This window comes from Ictidomys tridecemlineatus, chromosome 4 (assembly GCF_052094955.1).
Source record: "Ictidomys tridecemlineatus isolate mIctTri1 chromosome 4, mIctTri1.hap1, whole genome shotgun sequence".
In the NCBI taxonomy this organism is placed as follows: domain Eukaryota; kingdom Metazoa; phylum Chordata; class Mammalia; order Rodentia; family Sciuridae; genus Ictidomys; species Ictidomys tridecemlineatus.
In genome coordinates, this window is record NC_135480.1 from 39,088,342 (window position 1) to 39,104,803 (window position 16,462).

The 16,462-nt window shown below is 31.8% G+C and overlaps 1 protein-coding gene across 5 annotated transcripts in view; it reads left to right on the plus strand.

The window, feature by feature from the left end:
• The window catches only part of LOC144377071 (uncharacterized), a 411,176-nt gene that overhangs the window by 260,522 nt on the left and 134,192 nt on the right, over nucleotides 1–16,462 (plus strand). For 2 of the 5 annotated variants that reach the window (XM_078046331.1, XM_078046330.1), the window contains one exon: nucleotides 1,908–1,970. The exons of the other annotated variants lie outside the window; for them this stretch is intronic. Coding sequence is in view for 1 of the 2 variants with exons in the window: in XM_078046330.1 (XP_077902456.1) it covers nucleotides 1,908–1,962 (55 nt within the window). In the remaining variant the exon portion in view is untranslated. Of the gene's footprint in view, nucleotides 1–1,907; nucleotides 1,971–16,462 lie in introns of those variants that run through there. 5 annotated transcript variants of the gene reach the window in all.

Below are 16,462 nucleotides of genomic sequence, written 5' to 3' on the forward strand. Positions count from 1 at the left end.
ATATGTGGGGAGAAATATGCCAGTTTTATTTTATAGTGATTAGTTAAATTATTTCCTCTACATATGGAAAATTGAACTCAAAGCAACTGGTTGCAGGGATAGAGAAATGACTTACAGAGCTATTACACCAAATTTTATTCAAACTTCCATTGTTCATTAGGGTAATTTTATAGCTTCTCTATAATAGTATTCTAAACACTAAAATGACTGAATAAAAATTTCAAATATCACCTAGAAGATAAAGTTCATACTGAGTAATACATAGGGTTAGTGATACGTAAGATGCTGAAAAATATATGTATGGATACACATCCTCTCACACACACAACTACCTGTATATAACTTCAGCTACTATATTGAGGCAAATTTCTATTTCAAAGTTTATTCTGTAGGTGAACACGTCATTGCCTGAGGCAGCAGAGAGGTGAAGGTCTTGTATCCGAGGATCAAGTATAGTTTTTGTGCAGTACAAAAATTTGCTAATATGTTGTAGTGGCCAGCTCATGAATTATTCGTCTTTGTTCTTTCCTGATACAGTTCATGTCTAGGGCTGAGTTATTAAAAATGGTTATAGGAAACATTCAGAAAACAGAATAATTTTCAGTGTGCTATAGATTCTGAATTGTTTTTACATTATACCCTATTATATGTCTGTTGATTTCAGCAGATTTAAATAAAACTTGGAAAACTATTTTTATGCCCTGAGGAATATTTGGGGGAGCATTCTGTTATTTCCAGATGAGTGTAGTTTATTCAACTAATGGTGAAATTATTTTTGCTTGTTTTCTTCATAAGTCTCAAATGACCATGATCTCTAAATAATGCTTGGCCAGAATTCAATTCTGGATGTTTATTTGTCATCTAGAGAAGAACATTTGTAGAAAAAAATGCCATGTAAACTTTCTTATGGAAAATAAATAATTAAAATAAGAATTTTCTGTAAAACTTTCCCATAATAATGAAATATTATATAACTAAAAAAGTTTGGTTCACTCTGAATAACATACTCAAGAATAGATTCTAATATATAAACATTTTCATTGATTAAAAAATGATACAAATTCTTTTACTACAATTATAAAATTTTAAAAATTACTTAGAAGTGATTAAAATATGAGTAGTCAAAATTACAGTTGATGGATTTTCAAAATGTGATATGACATAATGTGGTAAATTGTAAATGTTTTCTCAAATGGTTTTATTCATTCTTTCTTGAATTTGACTTTTTTTCAGATAATACATAATTTTTTCCTATTTTTAAGCAAGTTTATGAAAAGTAGAGGCATCTTAACTAGGAGAAATATGGGAGCTCATATCCAAGATCATTTTTAATAGCTGTGTTTTTGTCAATTTTTAATTTTTTCAGACCTACATTCCACATGTGTATAAAATGAAGATTTTATTTCTTACTTCAAAGAGCTGTTTCCTGGATAAGATTTGCAATTTAAATGTCACGATATTTGATACATAGTAGGTGCTTAATCAATGCTAGTTCCCTTCCCCTTCTAATATATGCTAATTATCATTTCATTTGTAAATGAACAGCTTTTTTTATGGGGGGTGCATTCGCTCTTTGAATTTTAATAGCTTTTGATCTCATTACCCATTCTTGACAGTGATTGCATATATAAAATACCAAAGCATTTAGTTATTTCTGATAATCACTCCATGTCTTTGTCTGCAGTATGCTCATCAACAATTAACTAAATTTGATGGTATGCATTTGCTATCAAAAGAACAAAAGATTCTTAAATAAGGTCAAAAGTTCAAAAAAAAAAAAAAAAACAGAGTCAGTACTTATAGTTTAAGCATTGAAAATAGCCTGAGGTGTAGATGAATTTTGTATTCACAACTAAAAGTGTTGTTCAAAATCTTTTGCTGATGGTGATTTTTTTCATTGTGGTCAGTTGGAGATATAGTGGGAAAATAAGACTGAAGAAACAATTGGAAATAAGATCCTGAAAGATCTTGTAAGTATGTCTTATTGAAGTTTATTAAGTTAGAAATTTAATTAAGTCTGCATTTCTCAATTGTCCAAATTCTCTGAATAATGTTCTGCTCCCATTTTTTCTTTCTATAGAAAAATAGCACAAAGTATCTACTACTAGGTCTGGAAGAACAGAAACTGGAAAGCAGAAGAGAGTGTTTTGTATTCTGCGTTTAATTCCCCATACCATATATGTCTTTAAGAAATGTTTTGTTCTTTTTCCTTAATGGAAATTTCAAATAGCAGAAATGTTAAATTTTCATTAGTTCAGCTTATTATATTTTCAAAGAGAAGTTGATCATACTTTCATAGATTACTATTTTATGTCACATTAAACAGATGTTTGCCCTTAAAGGTCTTGAATATTTTTTCTGTATTTCTAGAAGTTTTATAATTTTACCTCGTATATTTAGATCTCATTCATTTTGAATTCATTTTTTTAATTGAAAATCTTACCCTTTCTTGTCAGCCTTGACATTTCTATTGAAATCAATTAACTATGTATGTGAGGCTCCTTTTTTACTCAGTTTCGTTTGAATAATTTGTTTCCATCCTTTCACAAATATCATATTCAATTACTCTTAAAATCATATAGTATAAATCCTCCATCTTTGTGCTCTATCATAAACTTTGGAAATTGAAGCTACTTTGTTTTCTGTATAAATTTCAGAATCAATTAGTCAATTTTCACAAAAATAATTCCAGAGAAAATATTAAAATTTATTATTAGGTCATATTTACAGTTCCCTTTAATAATGTGAATATTGTGCATAAACATGATATGTCTCTCCATTTATGCAAGTTTCATTGAGTCGAAAGTTATTCTCAGGTTTTTGGCTTGGGCATTGTGGTTTTGCCTGTCACATATACCTACTCCCCTCCTTGCTTATGTGTCCTGGATTTGTTTCAGATAGCAATGTAGCCAACTGAAAACTTAATTTCCATAAACCACATATGGGTAGGTATAACCAAGTGCCATAACTTTTGCCTAAGAGATATAGTAGGAGTCTAGGTGTGGCTTCTGGAAAGCTCTGAATTTCTGATCTTTATTTTAACAATGTAAACACTCATCAGGACTCTTTTCTCCTGTGCCTACTCCTCTTCTCTGGGTGGGTGTATTGAATGCTTGGTAGACAGGAGTTAAGATGTAACTGAGGAAAGTAAGTCATTATATGATGAATGACAAAGGGGGAAAAAGGAAAATATGTTTCTAAAATCATTGTTTAGTAACTATCTCACCATAACTGCCTTTTTTTCTAATGTTTATTACACAAAACCACCAAAACTCCATTTATCAAAACCTGTATGAACTGATTTCTTTTTTGTTACATGCAGCAAAAATCATTTTGGATACAATCATACAGAGAGCTGGTGTTATCATGTACTGATATGTGCAAGAAAGAAAAAGGAATTATGTCTAGTATCATTCCATTATGCCATTCCAGGGTAGGTATAAATGCCCATTTGTAAAGGTGAAATTTAGAATAAAGTAGAGAAGGCTGTTGCTTTGGTTTTAACTGTAGAGAATAAAATTGAAATACTACTATTGCACATAAAGCTTCATACATTTTGTTTTGTGCTAATGGTATATTTGTCATGGAACAAACTTGTTTCAAAAGTCACACATTATGCTTTGGAAATAATGAAATACTATCTTAATTTTTTATTTTTAAGTGAGCCACATTTATATATACACCTTATGTTCCTGGAAGAAGAAATGATATATCTAGCATGAACCTATTTTCTGCATGTCTTTAAGTCCTGTGAATTATGTTGCTTACAGTGAATCATTGTCTTTGCCTTAACAATCAATAACTTATTTTTCATTAAATATGAAATTGAGCTTCACATTTTTGAAATGTGTCTTGAATCCACCAATTTTTTTATTTTTATTTTATTTTTTGTATCCTTCTTTATCTATAGCATCATATTTTTAAAGTATCATTCAACTTAGCTAATAAAATATGAGTTCTTAGTAATATATGCTAATTTTTTTCAATCATAATGAGAAAAAATTTAATGGAGAAACATAAGACATAACAATTGTAGAGGTAGCAATAGAGTGACATAAATAAAAAAATCACATGGAACAATATCAAATAATTTCTAGGAATTATATGAGCCACCTAAGATCTTAAACATTAAATGCAATCTCCATCTGAATATCCAATAAAGTAGAGGTAAAGCTAGCATTATTTAATTCATATTTAGAGGCAGGTTTAAAATGATATAATATACCATTATAGGTATATTTCTAATTATTCAGTTTGGCTTAATTTGATTCCAAAATTAATATTTTCATTACAATTTATTCCTCATTTATTTTTGTTCTTTAAAATACTTCTCATTATTTCACACCAAGACACAAGGTAAAAATGTTCTTCAACTGTCAGTCAAAATCACCTGTTTTTACTTTAATACTCCTAGAGCTTTGCATCATATTTCTACCATAACTTTATTGTCTTCCCCTCATGCAATATTTACTTGTACATGTCTTTCCCATAAGGAATTCTGTTACTTCAAGGTAAATTCATGGCCTTCTTCTCTTTTTGCCTTCTGTTAATACTTTCTTTCTTCCTATACTCATTAAACATTGTTTCTGAAAGAAATTTTTAAAAACTACTATTATGCAAAGTGTAAAAAATAATAACATTTATACAAATATCTGAATTATTTGATATTGTCTCTCATAGGCATCATTATTTTGAAATTATTTTCTTTATATAGTATAAAAAGTAATTAAGAAACTATAATGGTTATTTTTATTGTTAGAAAGGATATAATTATTTTAAAAGAAATTGAGATAGAAACTATATAATTTAAACCACAAGCCTCCTTTTGTACTTTCTTTTTTTGAAATTTTAAAATATACTTCTTCCAGGTTTTTCCAGTGAAGTAGGCTGGAAACAATGCCCCTCCTACAGTCATGAGCATCCTAATCTGACAACTTTCTTTCTTAATGTCTTCATGTAAGGGAATAAAAAACAAAACCAAAAAACATTGCCTAGAGAAATGTTTAATTTTAGTTATGACTCTTCCATCAGTTCTGTGTCCAAGAAAACCCTTGGACTACAAGTTTTTCTTGATCTTTTTTTCATTTTAATGTTTTGGTCCAATTTATCTGCCTCTAGTTAGTCCAATTTATCCTCAGCTCCCTAACTAGCCCAGGTGTTGAAGTATCTTGATTATTTGTCATCCACTTAGACGAGGAAAGGGAGCTTCTGAGGTCTCAGTTTTTCAGTTGAAAACTCAAGTCTGTTCTGTTTCTTAACATTCATGATTGAGAGCACTTCACTGTACCATCCTGGGGAGCTTTCAACCAGGAAAAGTAAGAACATATCTCTCTAGATTATACTAGGTGCTGGTGCACACACAGAGATTCTCAGAAGAAACTCACAGGCTTATGTAAACTGAACAATCATCAGAAAAGCATAAAATATTAATCTTCACCTGGTACTTGAAGCAAAACAAAGTCAGCCAGGCATGGTGACACATGACTGCTGTCTCAGCACCCAGGCAGGAGAATCTCAAGATTGAGCCAGGAGTTGGAAGCCAGCCTGGGCAACACAGAGAAACTCCATCCCTAAAGAGAAAAATGAAAGCAAAGAAAATCCCTCCTCTGCTGCCAGTCTATGGCTTTCTGTAAACTTGAAGACGATATAATTTCATGTTTGAACTCACCTTGGAAACCTAGACACCTAAGAGGAATCCCAAAACTTCAATACACTCTTATAATTTATTACAACAATGTACCTACCTATCCCTACCCTCAGTTCTCACCATCTGTAGTATTATAGCAAAAATAGAACTAAGAGGGAGAGAGCCAAAAATCCATGTTTAACACAGTATTTTCCAAGAGTTCTCTGGATACTTGTTAGATCATAAACCTATTTGTATATTTTATAAACATTTTCTTTCAATGTTGTTGATGATTTTTCCCACAGGATATTTAAAAGCTGATGTGTATGCATCCTCCCTTCAATGTCAGCCACAGATCAATCCAAAGGAAAATGGAAGGTTGCTCTCTGATGTTTAAATGAACTCCCTTCACCTGCCTTTGCTGTCTGGCAGGCAGCTTCCTGGCACACTACAGAAGTGCAACAGAGATAAATCAGTCGTGACTAAAGAAGCAATCTTAGTTAAAACTAATGAGAAAGCTAATTGTAGTCGTTTATCTTCATGTCAGGTTCATTACTGTACTGAAGCTCTTCTTTGTGTTAAAGTGGTCAAAGTGTTCATGTGAATAAACAATTGATCAGTTTTTGCATTGTTGAAATGAGGGCATCAAAATGGAGTTTATTGCTTATTTAACTGATGTACATATGAGAATAAATGTATTATTCCCATTGACTTTTCATTTTTTAAAGTAAAATCTTATATATCTATACTCTTCATGAGGTTTATAATTGAACTTCATGAGACTTTGCAGACAATTTCTGAAGAAGTTTCTACTAAGATATAGCAGATATTATAAGAACAAAAATTTAAAATACATTTGATACACTTTCTTTGATGATTTTATTACAAATCAAAAACTTTTTGAAACATGATTTTCTCTAAAGAATGCACTTCTTTAAAGAGCAAATCATAGTGCTTTTACAAATGAAATATGCCCTTGAAAATTTTGCCTGAGTTTGTTGAAAAACAAGTCAACAATGACATTACATATCACAACACAGATTAAATTACTTATAATTATCATATTACAGATTGCATTATGTGTTGTAATTACCACATTACAGATGTAAGTAAATATTTAAAAGCACCTGGTGACTTCCAAGTCCAATCTCTTGCCACCATATATGATAGGAAATTATGATATATCTCAGTTTTTGGCAAAAGAGTGGAAAATATTGGAAAAACTGATGGTATAAATGGACTAAAAAGTAATGAAGAGTCTATTTTTTAATGTTGAAAGGTGAAAACGTGATAAAGAAATGATGTATATACAGGGCCAGTTTTTCAGTTGAGTGGTTTGTGAATGTGTAAAGATTATGATCACATAACAGAGTTCTTAACCCAAAATGTAATTTTCATAACTTCCACTTTTACATGCTTTCTAGCAGGTGACAGGGATCTACAAGTTGAACTGCATGATCCTGGCCAGTGGTCTGTGAAAACCTTGATTTTGGCCCGAGGATATTTACCAATAGATCTCTATTTCACTATGCATGCACCTCCAAATAAGTTCTTTCTCCCTTAACAATGAAAAATAATCTCATTACTCAGAGGGTCCTCTGAGTAAGTCACACTTCAATACACATTTGAGTTGAATTAATGCTGTACCTGTCCAGGGGCTAAAAGACTCAGCTAGGGCAAACTCTATATGCAGTGGACTACATGAGATATGTCTCTCTACACTAATTAAAGAGTAATAAAATCATTTTTCATATCACTAATAAAAGCACTTGAAAATTGGTTGAAAATTGAGCAAGAAATCAAGAATGACATTACAGATAATAATATAGATTGCATTTTCTGGTAAGTGCTGTAATTAACACATTATAAATACTCTTCTCTTGCTGAATGGCAAAGCCTGATTAAATTTATATGCATACATTATATATATTTTATAAAGATGATTAATTGGGATTAAATAGAATGATGATATAAAATTAATATTAAAAGATCCCTGGACAGAATCTTTGATAAATGTCAAATAAGAAAGGACAAAATAAACAAAGGAAAGTAGTAAAGGATAAAGGAAGGAATGAACTGGAGAGGGAGGGAGTAGGACAAAAAGTAGCATAATTCTCTTTAACTCAGTAGCAGAATGATTAACAAAGACCTGGGATTAACTCTATTTTTGAAGCTAAAAAAATTTCTACTGTGCATGTTTCACCTTGCCAATCATTTGTTCTTTTTACAATTCAATTTTTATGATTTTTTACCTTCTGAAAAAAAATATTTATGCTGAGTGCTTCCTTTATATGATGATAGAAAAATAAAAATAAATATCAACCAACTCTTATATAGGAATGGTGGCATGTGAAATGATTTATTTTATGTAACACACTAAAATAAAAGCACATTAACAAGCAGGGAACCAGATCCCATGGACATCTGGATCGATATCACACATATTAGCATAAATATGTCAGGAATTATTTTCAAATTGATATCTTTCAGGAGATATTTTATAATTTTCCTCATTTTTCCTGATGTCCTTCATCATATTTTTCTTTTCTCTGTCTTTATATGCAGTTTAGAGAAAAGGATATAAGTAGTATTTAAAGAAAAAATACATAACATTTTATGAATACTTTTAACATCCAGAAAAGTAAATAATTGCCTAAACTTAGTAAATATGGTGAATGATATTTCTAAGAAATGTGATTTAGATGAAAATAAATGTGATGTCATGAAATTATAAGGCTGTGTTTGTTTGGATCATGATATTAACCTGAACATCATAAATTGGGGTTGCAATATGTTTTTTATAGAATCCTTCAAATAAGGGTGTTATTATTATAGCATAGTGACTCTGTTAAAGGAAATACCATTTAGAAGATTATTTATGTCACCAAAGTAAGTAATCACAGATCAGTTTATTTTTTAGTCTTATACCATTCTCTTAATCTTCTTTGTTGCCTCTCTCTAAAACACATTTCTTTCAAATCTTTCATGGAAATAGTTTTCCTGCTATATAGTCTCTTGTCAGCCTCTTTCTCCAATCTCTTTGCAAGAGAACTGACTCTCTCACAGGGCCATGTTTGACATGTTGCTTTAAGACTTTTCATACTAACAAGGTAGGAAAATAAGACTCTGATTTTGTTTGTTTAAAACACAAAAAGCAGAACTGGAAAATATCTGTTCATGTCCTTTGTCTATGTTTTCATTGGGTCTTTTGCTTTTGTTGTTTTTGCAGTTGAGTTTCATGAGTTCCTTATATATTTTAGATACTAACTGATTATTAGATATGTGGTTTGGAGATGTTCTATCCTATTGTGCCTGCCTTTTCATTTGTTAATTGTGTCCTTTGCCTTGTAGAAGTTTTGAGGCATCAGGTAGTTCCACAGGCTCTTTTGTTTTTGTTGTGTAGGATGTGCAAATGACCAACACTTATTTGAAAATGTTCTCAAAATCATTAATCGCTAGAAAAAAGCAAATAAAAATTACAATGAGAGATCATCTCATAATCACTAAGATGTCTATGTATATGTAAAGTTGTGAAGTAATTGGAAGCAATAAATTCTGAGAATATAAATGAATAGAAATTATTACAAATAGAATGGAGATTCCCCCCAAAAATAGAAATGAAAATTTCATAAGATCCAGCAGTCTCACAGCTGGGTATATATTGAAAGGAAATAGACTCACTATTTGAAAAAGTTATGTGCATTTCCATGGTCACTGTAGCATTATTCTTAGTTGGCAAGATATGAAAACAACATAAAAGCGCATAGACAGATGAGTAGATAAAGAAAATTACACATACATAAATGCACACAAACAGGATATAATATTATTTTGCAAAGAAGGAAAACTTGTCACATGGGCAATATTTATGAACATCATAATCTTCATGCCAGATGAAATAAGGAGTCACTTAAGGACAAATGCTGCATGATTGAACTTAAAGGAGGTATTTAAAAATAGTCCCCTTATAGAATTAGAGAGTAGAGCAATGGTTGCCAAGAGTTAGGGAGAGGGAAAGCAGGTTTTTGTTCAATGGGTTTAAACTTTCAGTGATAAAAGATAAATAAGTTCTAGAGATCTGTCACATGAGACAGTGCCCATAGCATTTTACTGTACAGTATAGTGACCTTCAATTTCATTAAGAATATATATATCTGTATTCTTATGACATGTTTTTTTTTAAATAATGATAGGAAAAATAAATACCCATTTATATTACCTGACGTTCCTTGAATTATTGAAGAATATAATCTCAAATACAATCTGTAATTTTAAAGATACAGAACTGGAGTTCAGGTCTGTCTTCCCCTACAACTCACCCTTTTAGTTGCTAGGCTACTTTGCCCTTTAGAAATGCAGCAAAATATTAAACCAATTGTGGTTATTCACACCATGCTGCTTCACTTCTGTGCAATAGCTCATGCTTTCTTTGGGCTGGAGTGCCTTTTTAAAGCTCCTCTATCCTACTACCTGCAAATTAGCCTATAAAGCACTCTTATGAACTAAAGATTATAGGAAGACTTCCCTGACCCTGAGACTAGGTGGAAGAAGGTAGTTAATCTCTTTCAATCTTAAAATATTTTTTCCTTAAATCACAAGACTTTTCCCCCCAATTTTAAAAGTAAACTCATAATGTGATTAATTTTCAAAATCTTAAGCCTTTAATGGTTCCAAAATATTTAAAAACATAAGTCCAAAATTCTTACTTAACCTTCAATACTCTTCCCTTCCTAATTTAACCTGCTTGTTTAGCTTGGACTACTTCTACTTGTCCCGTACAAGAATCAACATTCTTCCATTGCGTGGGCTAGGGTTGTGGCTCAGTGGTAGAGTGCTTGCAGAGCACATGTGAGGCACTCGGTTCAATTCTCATTTATTTGTAAAAATAAATAAAAATAAATGCATTGTAAGTCCATCTACCACTAAAAACATAAATATTCTTTCATTGCTAAGTCCTTATATCTAATATGACTTCCCTTTTCCTGTCTACCTTCCTGGGCTCACTTTGGGCTAGTATATCCTGTCACCATCTCTGCAAATTAAAGTCCTTTCCATTCTTCAAGAATGGAATCAAGAATCAAAGTAACTTCTTCCTATAAATTGCTTTCATCACCCAAACCAAATATGAATTGTCTTCATCCTAAACTGCTTTAGTTTCTGTCTCTTTTTAAAATTCTTTTCTGCCCTGTAGTTTTCATGATATATTTCATTACATAAAATTCAATAAATATTTTCACCATACCTTTTAAATATAAGTGTTGTTAGAAAGATTTAAAAATGGGAGAGTGCTAGTTTAAGTCATATAAGGTGAATTATTGGGTAATACGTAATGAAAAGAGTGACCTGTAAGTGTTTTGTAATGAGGATTATTAAAAATAAAAATAAGGATATTACAATCCAGAACCAAATCGCTTCCAGGGAGAGAATATGAGACAAGAAAGTAGCAAGGTGTCATGCTTGTTTAAGGAATAGTGAGTGCTCTGGTTTTGCTGGTTTTGTGTTTGTACATCCCCTTTAGTGTTGTCTGATGGCTTGGCAACAATAAACTTAACCATTATTGCCTCAAAGTTGTCTGAAGAGCTTCCTCTGGGGTGCATTCAGAGAGTGCCCAGAGTCCTCTTGATTGCCAAAGGGACAGACAGGATGGCCTGGTTCACTGAGCCAAATTCCTCCATCTGAGATTTTGCAGGAGCCTTTCCCTTTGCCTGTTAAGCATGGCTCCCGCAGTGACTGCATCTGCCTATGGCCCCATTTTGTTGAGATTGTTTAATAGTCACCCATGCTGGGAAGGTTTATTTACTCACTTGCCAGACACCTGCACCTTCTGATGATTTTTTTTTCCCTATTCTTTCATAAATCAGAGTGAGGGTGAAACACATTTTATGTCCAGTGAAAACGTTTAGGCATGACAGTAGACAACACATTGTTTTAATTTCACAGTCCATTGGAAACATTAGCTCATTAACAAACTAATTAAGAAAGAGGAAAGAGAGGTGATTTGGGATGGAGTACATTGTTCACTCTAGTGAACAGGCAGTGGCAGAGCCCATAGATCTTTAACCATTAAGCACACATAAGATCTCTGCCTAACCTCCATCGACTCCTAATTCTATTAGATTTGGACTTCTTTCTTTCTCTTCTGTGTCACAGAAAATAAAATCGTTTCCCTGACTAGAAGTGACCGGGTCAGTTTTATATCCATGTTAGTTTTGTATCTTGGAAATTGAATGGAATGATGCAGAAAAATAATATCTTCATTTACTACCCCTTGTCTTCAATAATTAAACATTCTGAAGAGTTCACAGCCGTGGGAGGGATGAGTGAAACATAGCCTTTGCCTTTCGTTTTATTCTTGAAGACAGATTTTTAAAGAAGGATTTACAGTGCAAGTAAATGACCAAATTATACATCATAAAAAGAAGTGAAAAGATGAGATGTTTAGGGAGTATTTCCCATAAAAGATGTCTATTTGAAGTTAGATATTTAATTTTGTTTTTTAATACACTGCATTACAATTTTACCAGAATTTATATATTATGTTCTTCTATAACCATAACCCAAAGAGGAGGAGAGATTAAAGAAATACAAGTTATAGTAGCTACCATTGTTTGTTTCCTAGTTGGTTGGCCCTGCTGTATGTGCCTGGCATGAATTTATTTATTTATTCTTTATAAGGAAAATACCATTTTTATCACATCCATTTTGCAGCTTGAAATCACAAGCTTAGAAATGTAGGGTAATTACTCAAAACATCACCGAAAGTAAGTTGCAAAACCACAATTCAAACCCAGGCAATCAGATCCCCCTGCATTTGGTTATAAAACTGTGAAATGGAAATGAGAGCTGTTGAAAAAATGAGACAAAATTCTGCAGGAACATTAATCTGTTCAGGGTTCAGTCTGGAGACAAGTACCACACCAATATTTGTAATAGGGTAATTTTAACTTAATTGTCAGTTATAACTACATTTAGAAGTCAGTGAAATTTCCTTAGGAAAAACAAATTAGGAAGACAGCTACCATGGTCATGCCTTAATATATTTAATTTATTGGAGGCATTGTCTCTGAGACCCACTGTATTGTAGAGAAATTTTCTGATCTTCCAGAGATCTAAGGGGAGGAGGGCAGTAAACCACTACCTTCTATCTTCCATGAAAAATTGAGCCGGCACCTGTTTGATTCTACATGTAAAGCTTTCCAGAAGCGATTATTGGGAACTCTATGGCATCGCTAAGCAGGAAGCTGGCAGGAAAGCCCTAGACCAAGAAAAAAAAGTACCCACACTGACAGTGGTATGAGCTCAATATAATGCCAGCTAGTAAGCAAAGGTATGTACAGGATCGAGCTACAGTAATAAAAAATCATGGCAAAAATGGGTTGATTTGCAGCACAGAGGCAATACACTGGTAACTGATATGGAACTGAAGATTTTTATAAATCTCAACATCAAAAATGCAGTATTTGAGTATATGTTATCCAAAATAAAACAATACTACTTTATAAAAAAATAATAATATATTAAAATGTTTTGAATTTTCTCTAAAAACTAGATTCATATGTAAACACACATACAAACACAGACACTCAAAAGTAATAAATCATTTCAAGTAAATGATCTGTAGTTTAATATATATATGCTTTGTTTATCTATTGAAAAATCTAGCAATGGGGACATCTCTTCTCTAAAAGCCTGGACTGTAGACAAATAATGCATTTTTTATTAAACTTACAACAATATAGCTTTTCCTTTTTTACTTTATCTTTTTTTTCATCTTTTGGAAGTTTTCCCATCTAGAAAATTTTCCTATTGAGAGTCTTAATCCTTGAACTACATGTAAATTGTTTCCCCTCCTATATCATAATCCAGTGTTCTGAAATGAAATTCTTAAACTGAGATTGGTTTCATATCTGTATAAATATTGTCCTCTTACACTATTTTAAGAATATGAGCCATGGGTAACCTTTTACTCCAATACAAACAAAGTAAAGTTTGTTTCAAAAGATGTACCATGGCTTGTTCTTATCCACTCCCTAGAACCTTAAAAAAACCCGGACTCTAAAGCAACACCTAAATTAGTACAAAGAGAACAAGATTATGACAACACCATTTGTTTTTGTGTTATAATTGATGACTTGGTCTTCAGATAGAACAAATTTGGTCTTTGAAATTACAAAGCTATTAGGTTTTTTTGGCATTCTGCAAGATATTTTTGTTTTTTTTCTGTTTTAGGGAAATAACTCTATGAGTCTACTATACCAACATGTCTCAGGGTGTGAGAGAAAATGTATTTATAATGTCATTTATATTTAGCACAGGAGTTATAGAACAAGTATGGATTTGATTATCCAAAGAATATCCATTCATGTGTTTTAACTTTTTTCTGGATTTATTTGCACAAATTAAAATAAACATGGACCACCAAGCAAGCTGGTTCACTCGTGTAATCTCAGAGACTCCACAGGCTGAGGTAGGTGGATTCAAGTGCAAAGCCAGTCTCTGAAACTTAGCGGAACCTATATCAAAGTAAAAAAATGAAAAGGACTGGGGATATAACTCAATTATGGAGGACCCTTGGGTTCAATCTCCATGACCAAAAACAACAAAAACAAACAAGCAAGCAAAAAAACAAACCCCATAGATTACAATAGTTCATTTCTAAGCCTTTTGTGGCTTAATTTCTATGATTTTATCTTGAGTAAAATTTTTATGATGAATAATAAATTTTTTTTCAAATAAACTTATGAATTAGTCATTGTTTCATTAGTCAATACCATGTAACAAAGATATCCTAAAAAATAAATATACTATGAGATTGATTTTAGTATTTTTCATAGATATACAGGAAAGCCATTAAAAAAGTGTGAAGTATCAAAAGTATCATTATTTTTAAAACTTTAAAATGAGACATTTTATTTCCAAATTAGAAAAATACTATGATTTGCAGTTAGAATGTTCATTGATGTTTTGGTGTTCTATAATATCCTTCATATTTAGAAATTCAGTACATTAAGTATATGACAAATTTAAAAAAAAAAATCTTTTGGGTCAGTGCATAAGGAAGAGGAAGGAATTACAATTCAGAGTGATTATATTAATGGACTGACTTTTTTTTTTTTCCAAATCACAACAAGCTATTTAAACTGTTGTTCAAAGATTTTTTTTTATTTTCAAGCTTCTGCAATATCCAAAGTTTTTTTTTAAGTGTTAAAATCTCATTAACTTTTCAAGGAGGGTATAAAAAATATTCAGTAAGATATTGAAGTATTTTCAGGAGTGCAATGTATTATATAATGCAAATAACAACTGACAGTACAAAGAATATACTGTTCCTTATTAAAAACACACCAAGGAACACAATATTTAATCTCCCTTCCTTAACATCCTTCAGTGTTTTTATAGACTCAGAAATTTTTATTTTTCAATGAGAATGAGAAATATTAAGTCAGTAATCAGTAATTACAATCAGCTTGTTTAATTTTGTTTAATTAATTCTTGGGCTGCCTCATAAAATATTTCTTCATATTATCAGCAGTCAAACTTGATAAAACTCAAATAAGACCTTGGATTATAAAACAAATGAGCTCTTGGGCTGGGGATGTGGCTCAAGCGGTAGCGCGCTCGCCTAGCATGCGTGCGGCCCGGGTTCGATCCTCAGCACCACATACCAACAAAGATGTTGTGTCTGCCGAGAACTAAAAAATAAATATTAAAAAAAAAAATTCTCTCTCTCTCTCTCTCTCTCTCTCTTTAAAAAAAAAAACAAATGAGCTCTGTTTGTGTTTTCTACATAACCAACTTGCTGTATGTGCATTTTGTTTTTTTTCTTCAAATGTACCTGATATGTAGATGGGTAAATTTTGCTTTTAGAGACATTAATTTTATAAAAGGGTCTGGTATTACTATTAAGATCACACTCAACTTATATGATTAAAAAGCAACTGTTTTAATTAAAATTGAAAGATATTCTTGTAAAGAAATCACACTAAAATAACTGAAAGATCTGCTTCTTTTAGAGAATGAAATGGATATTGTTAAAGATTAGTCTTACCAAGTTGAAAAAAAAGGTTTAAACAAAGACAGTTGTCTCTACAATTCAGGAGATCTTGCACAGTTATATCTTCTTCAAAAGAGTTGTCTTTCCAGTCAGCAACAACATTGTGCATTTTACTGATGTAAGTTGCTATCCTTATAGACAATATTTTTCTTGATTTCAACTTGACATATATTACAAAATTTAACTCAATGTACTATTTGTTTGATTAACACCTATATATTTTTTGGAATTTTTAAATGTACAGCTTGATGAATTGTCACAAACAGTGGACACACCCATGTAACCACTCTTCAGGTCAGGAAGTCAAATTCTCTGAGCACTCAAAAGCCCTCATGCCTTCTCAAACCACTACCCTTACTTTATTACCAAATAAATACTAGTGATTCATAATTGCATAGTTTAGTTTGGCCTGTTAGTATTTGCATAAATAGAATTTCACAGTGCATGTATTCTGAATTTTTTGCTCAACGTTATGTGAGACCCATTACATGTGATCACTCATTTTCATTACTATATATATATATTGATTGTATTCTAATTGCTAATGCTGTAAAACAACCTCCTCCAGCCCAGAAATTTTCAATAGGATAAAGCAGTAACTTTATTATTCAAACTGATTGTGAGGAATGGAATATGGGCAGGTCCTACTAAGAAGTATTTGTTTCTGCTCCTCATATTTTTAGGTCTTCATTGAAGAATATGTGAAGGCCAAGGGTGTATCAATGTTTTGAGTTGGAACCCCTGGAGGCTTCCTATCACATGTCTAGTAGAACTCTTAGGAT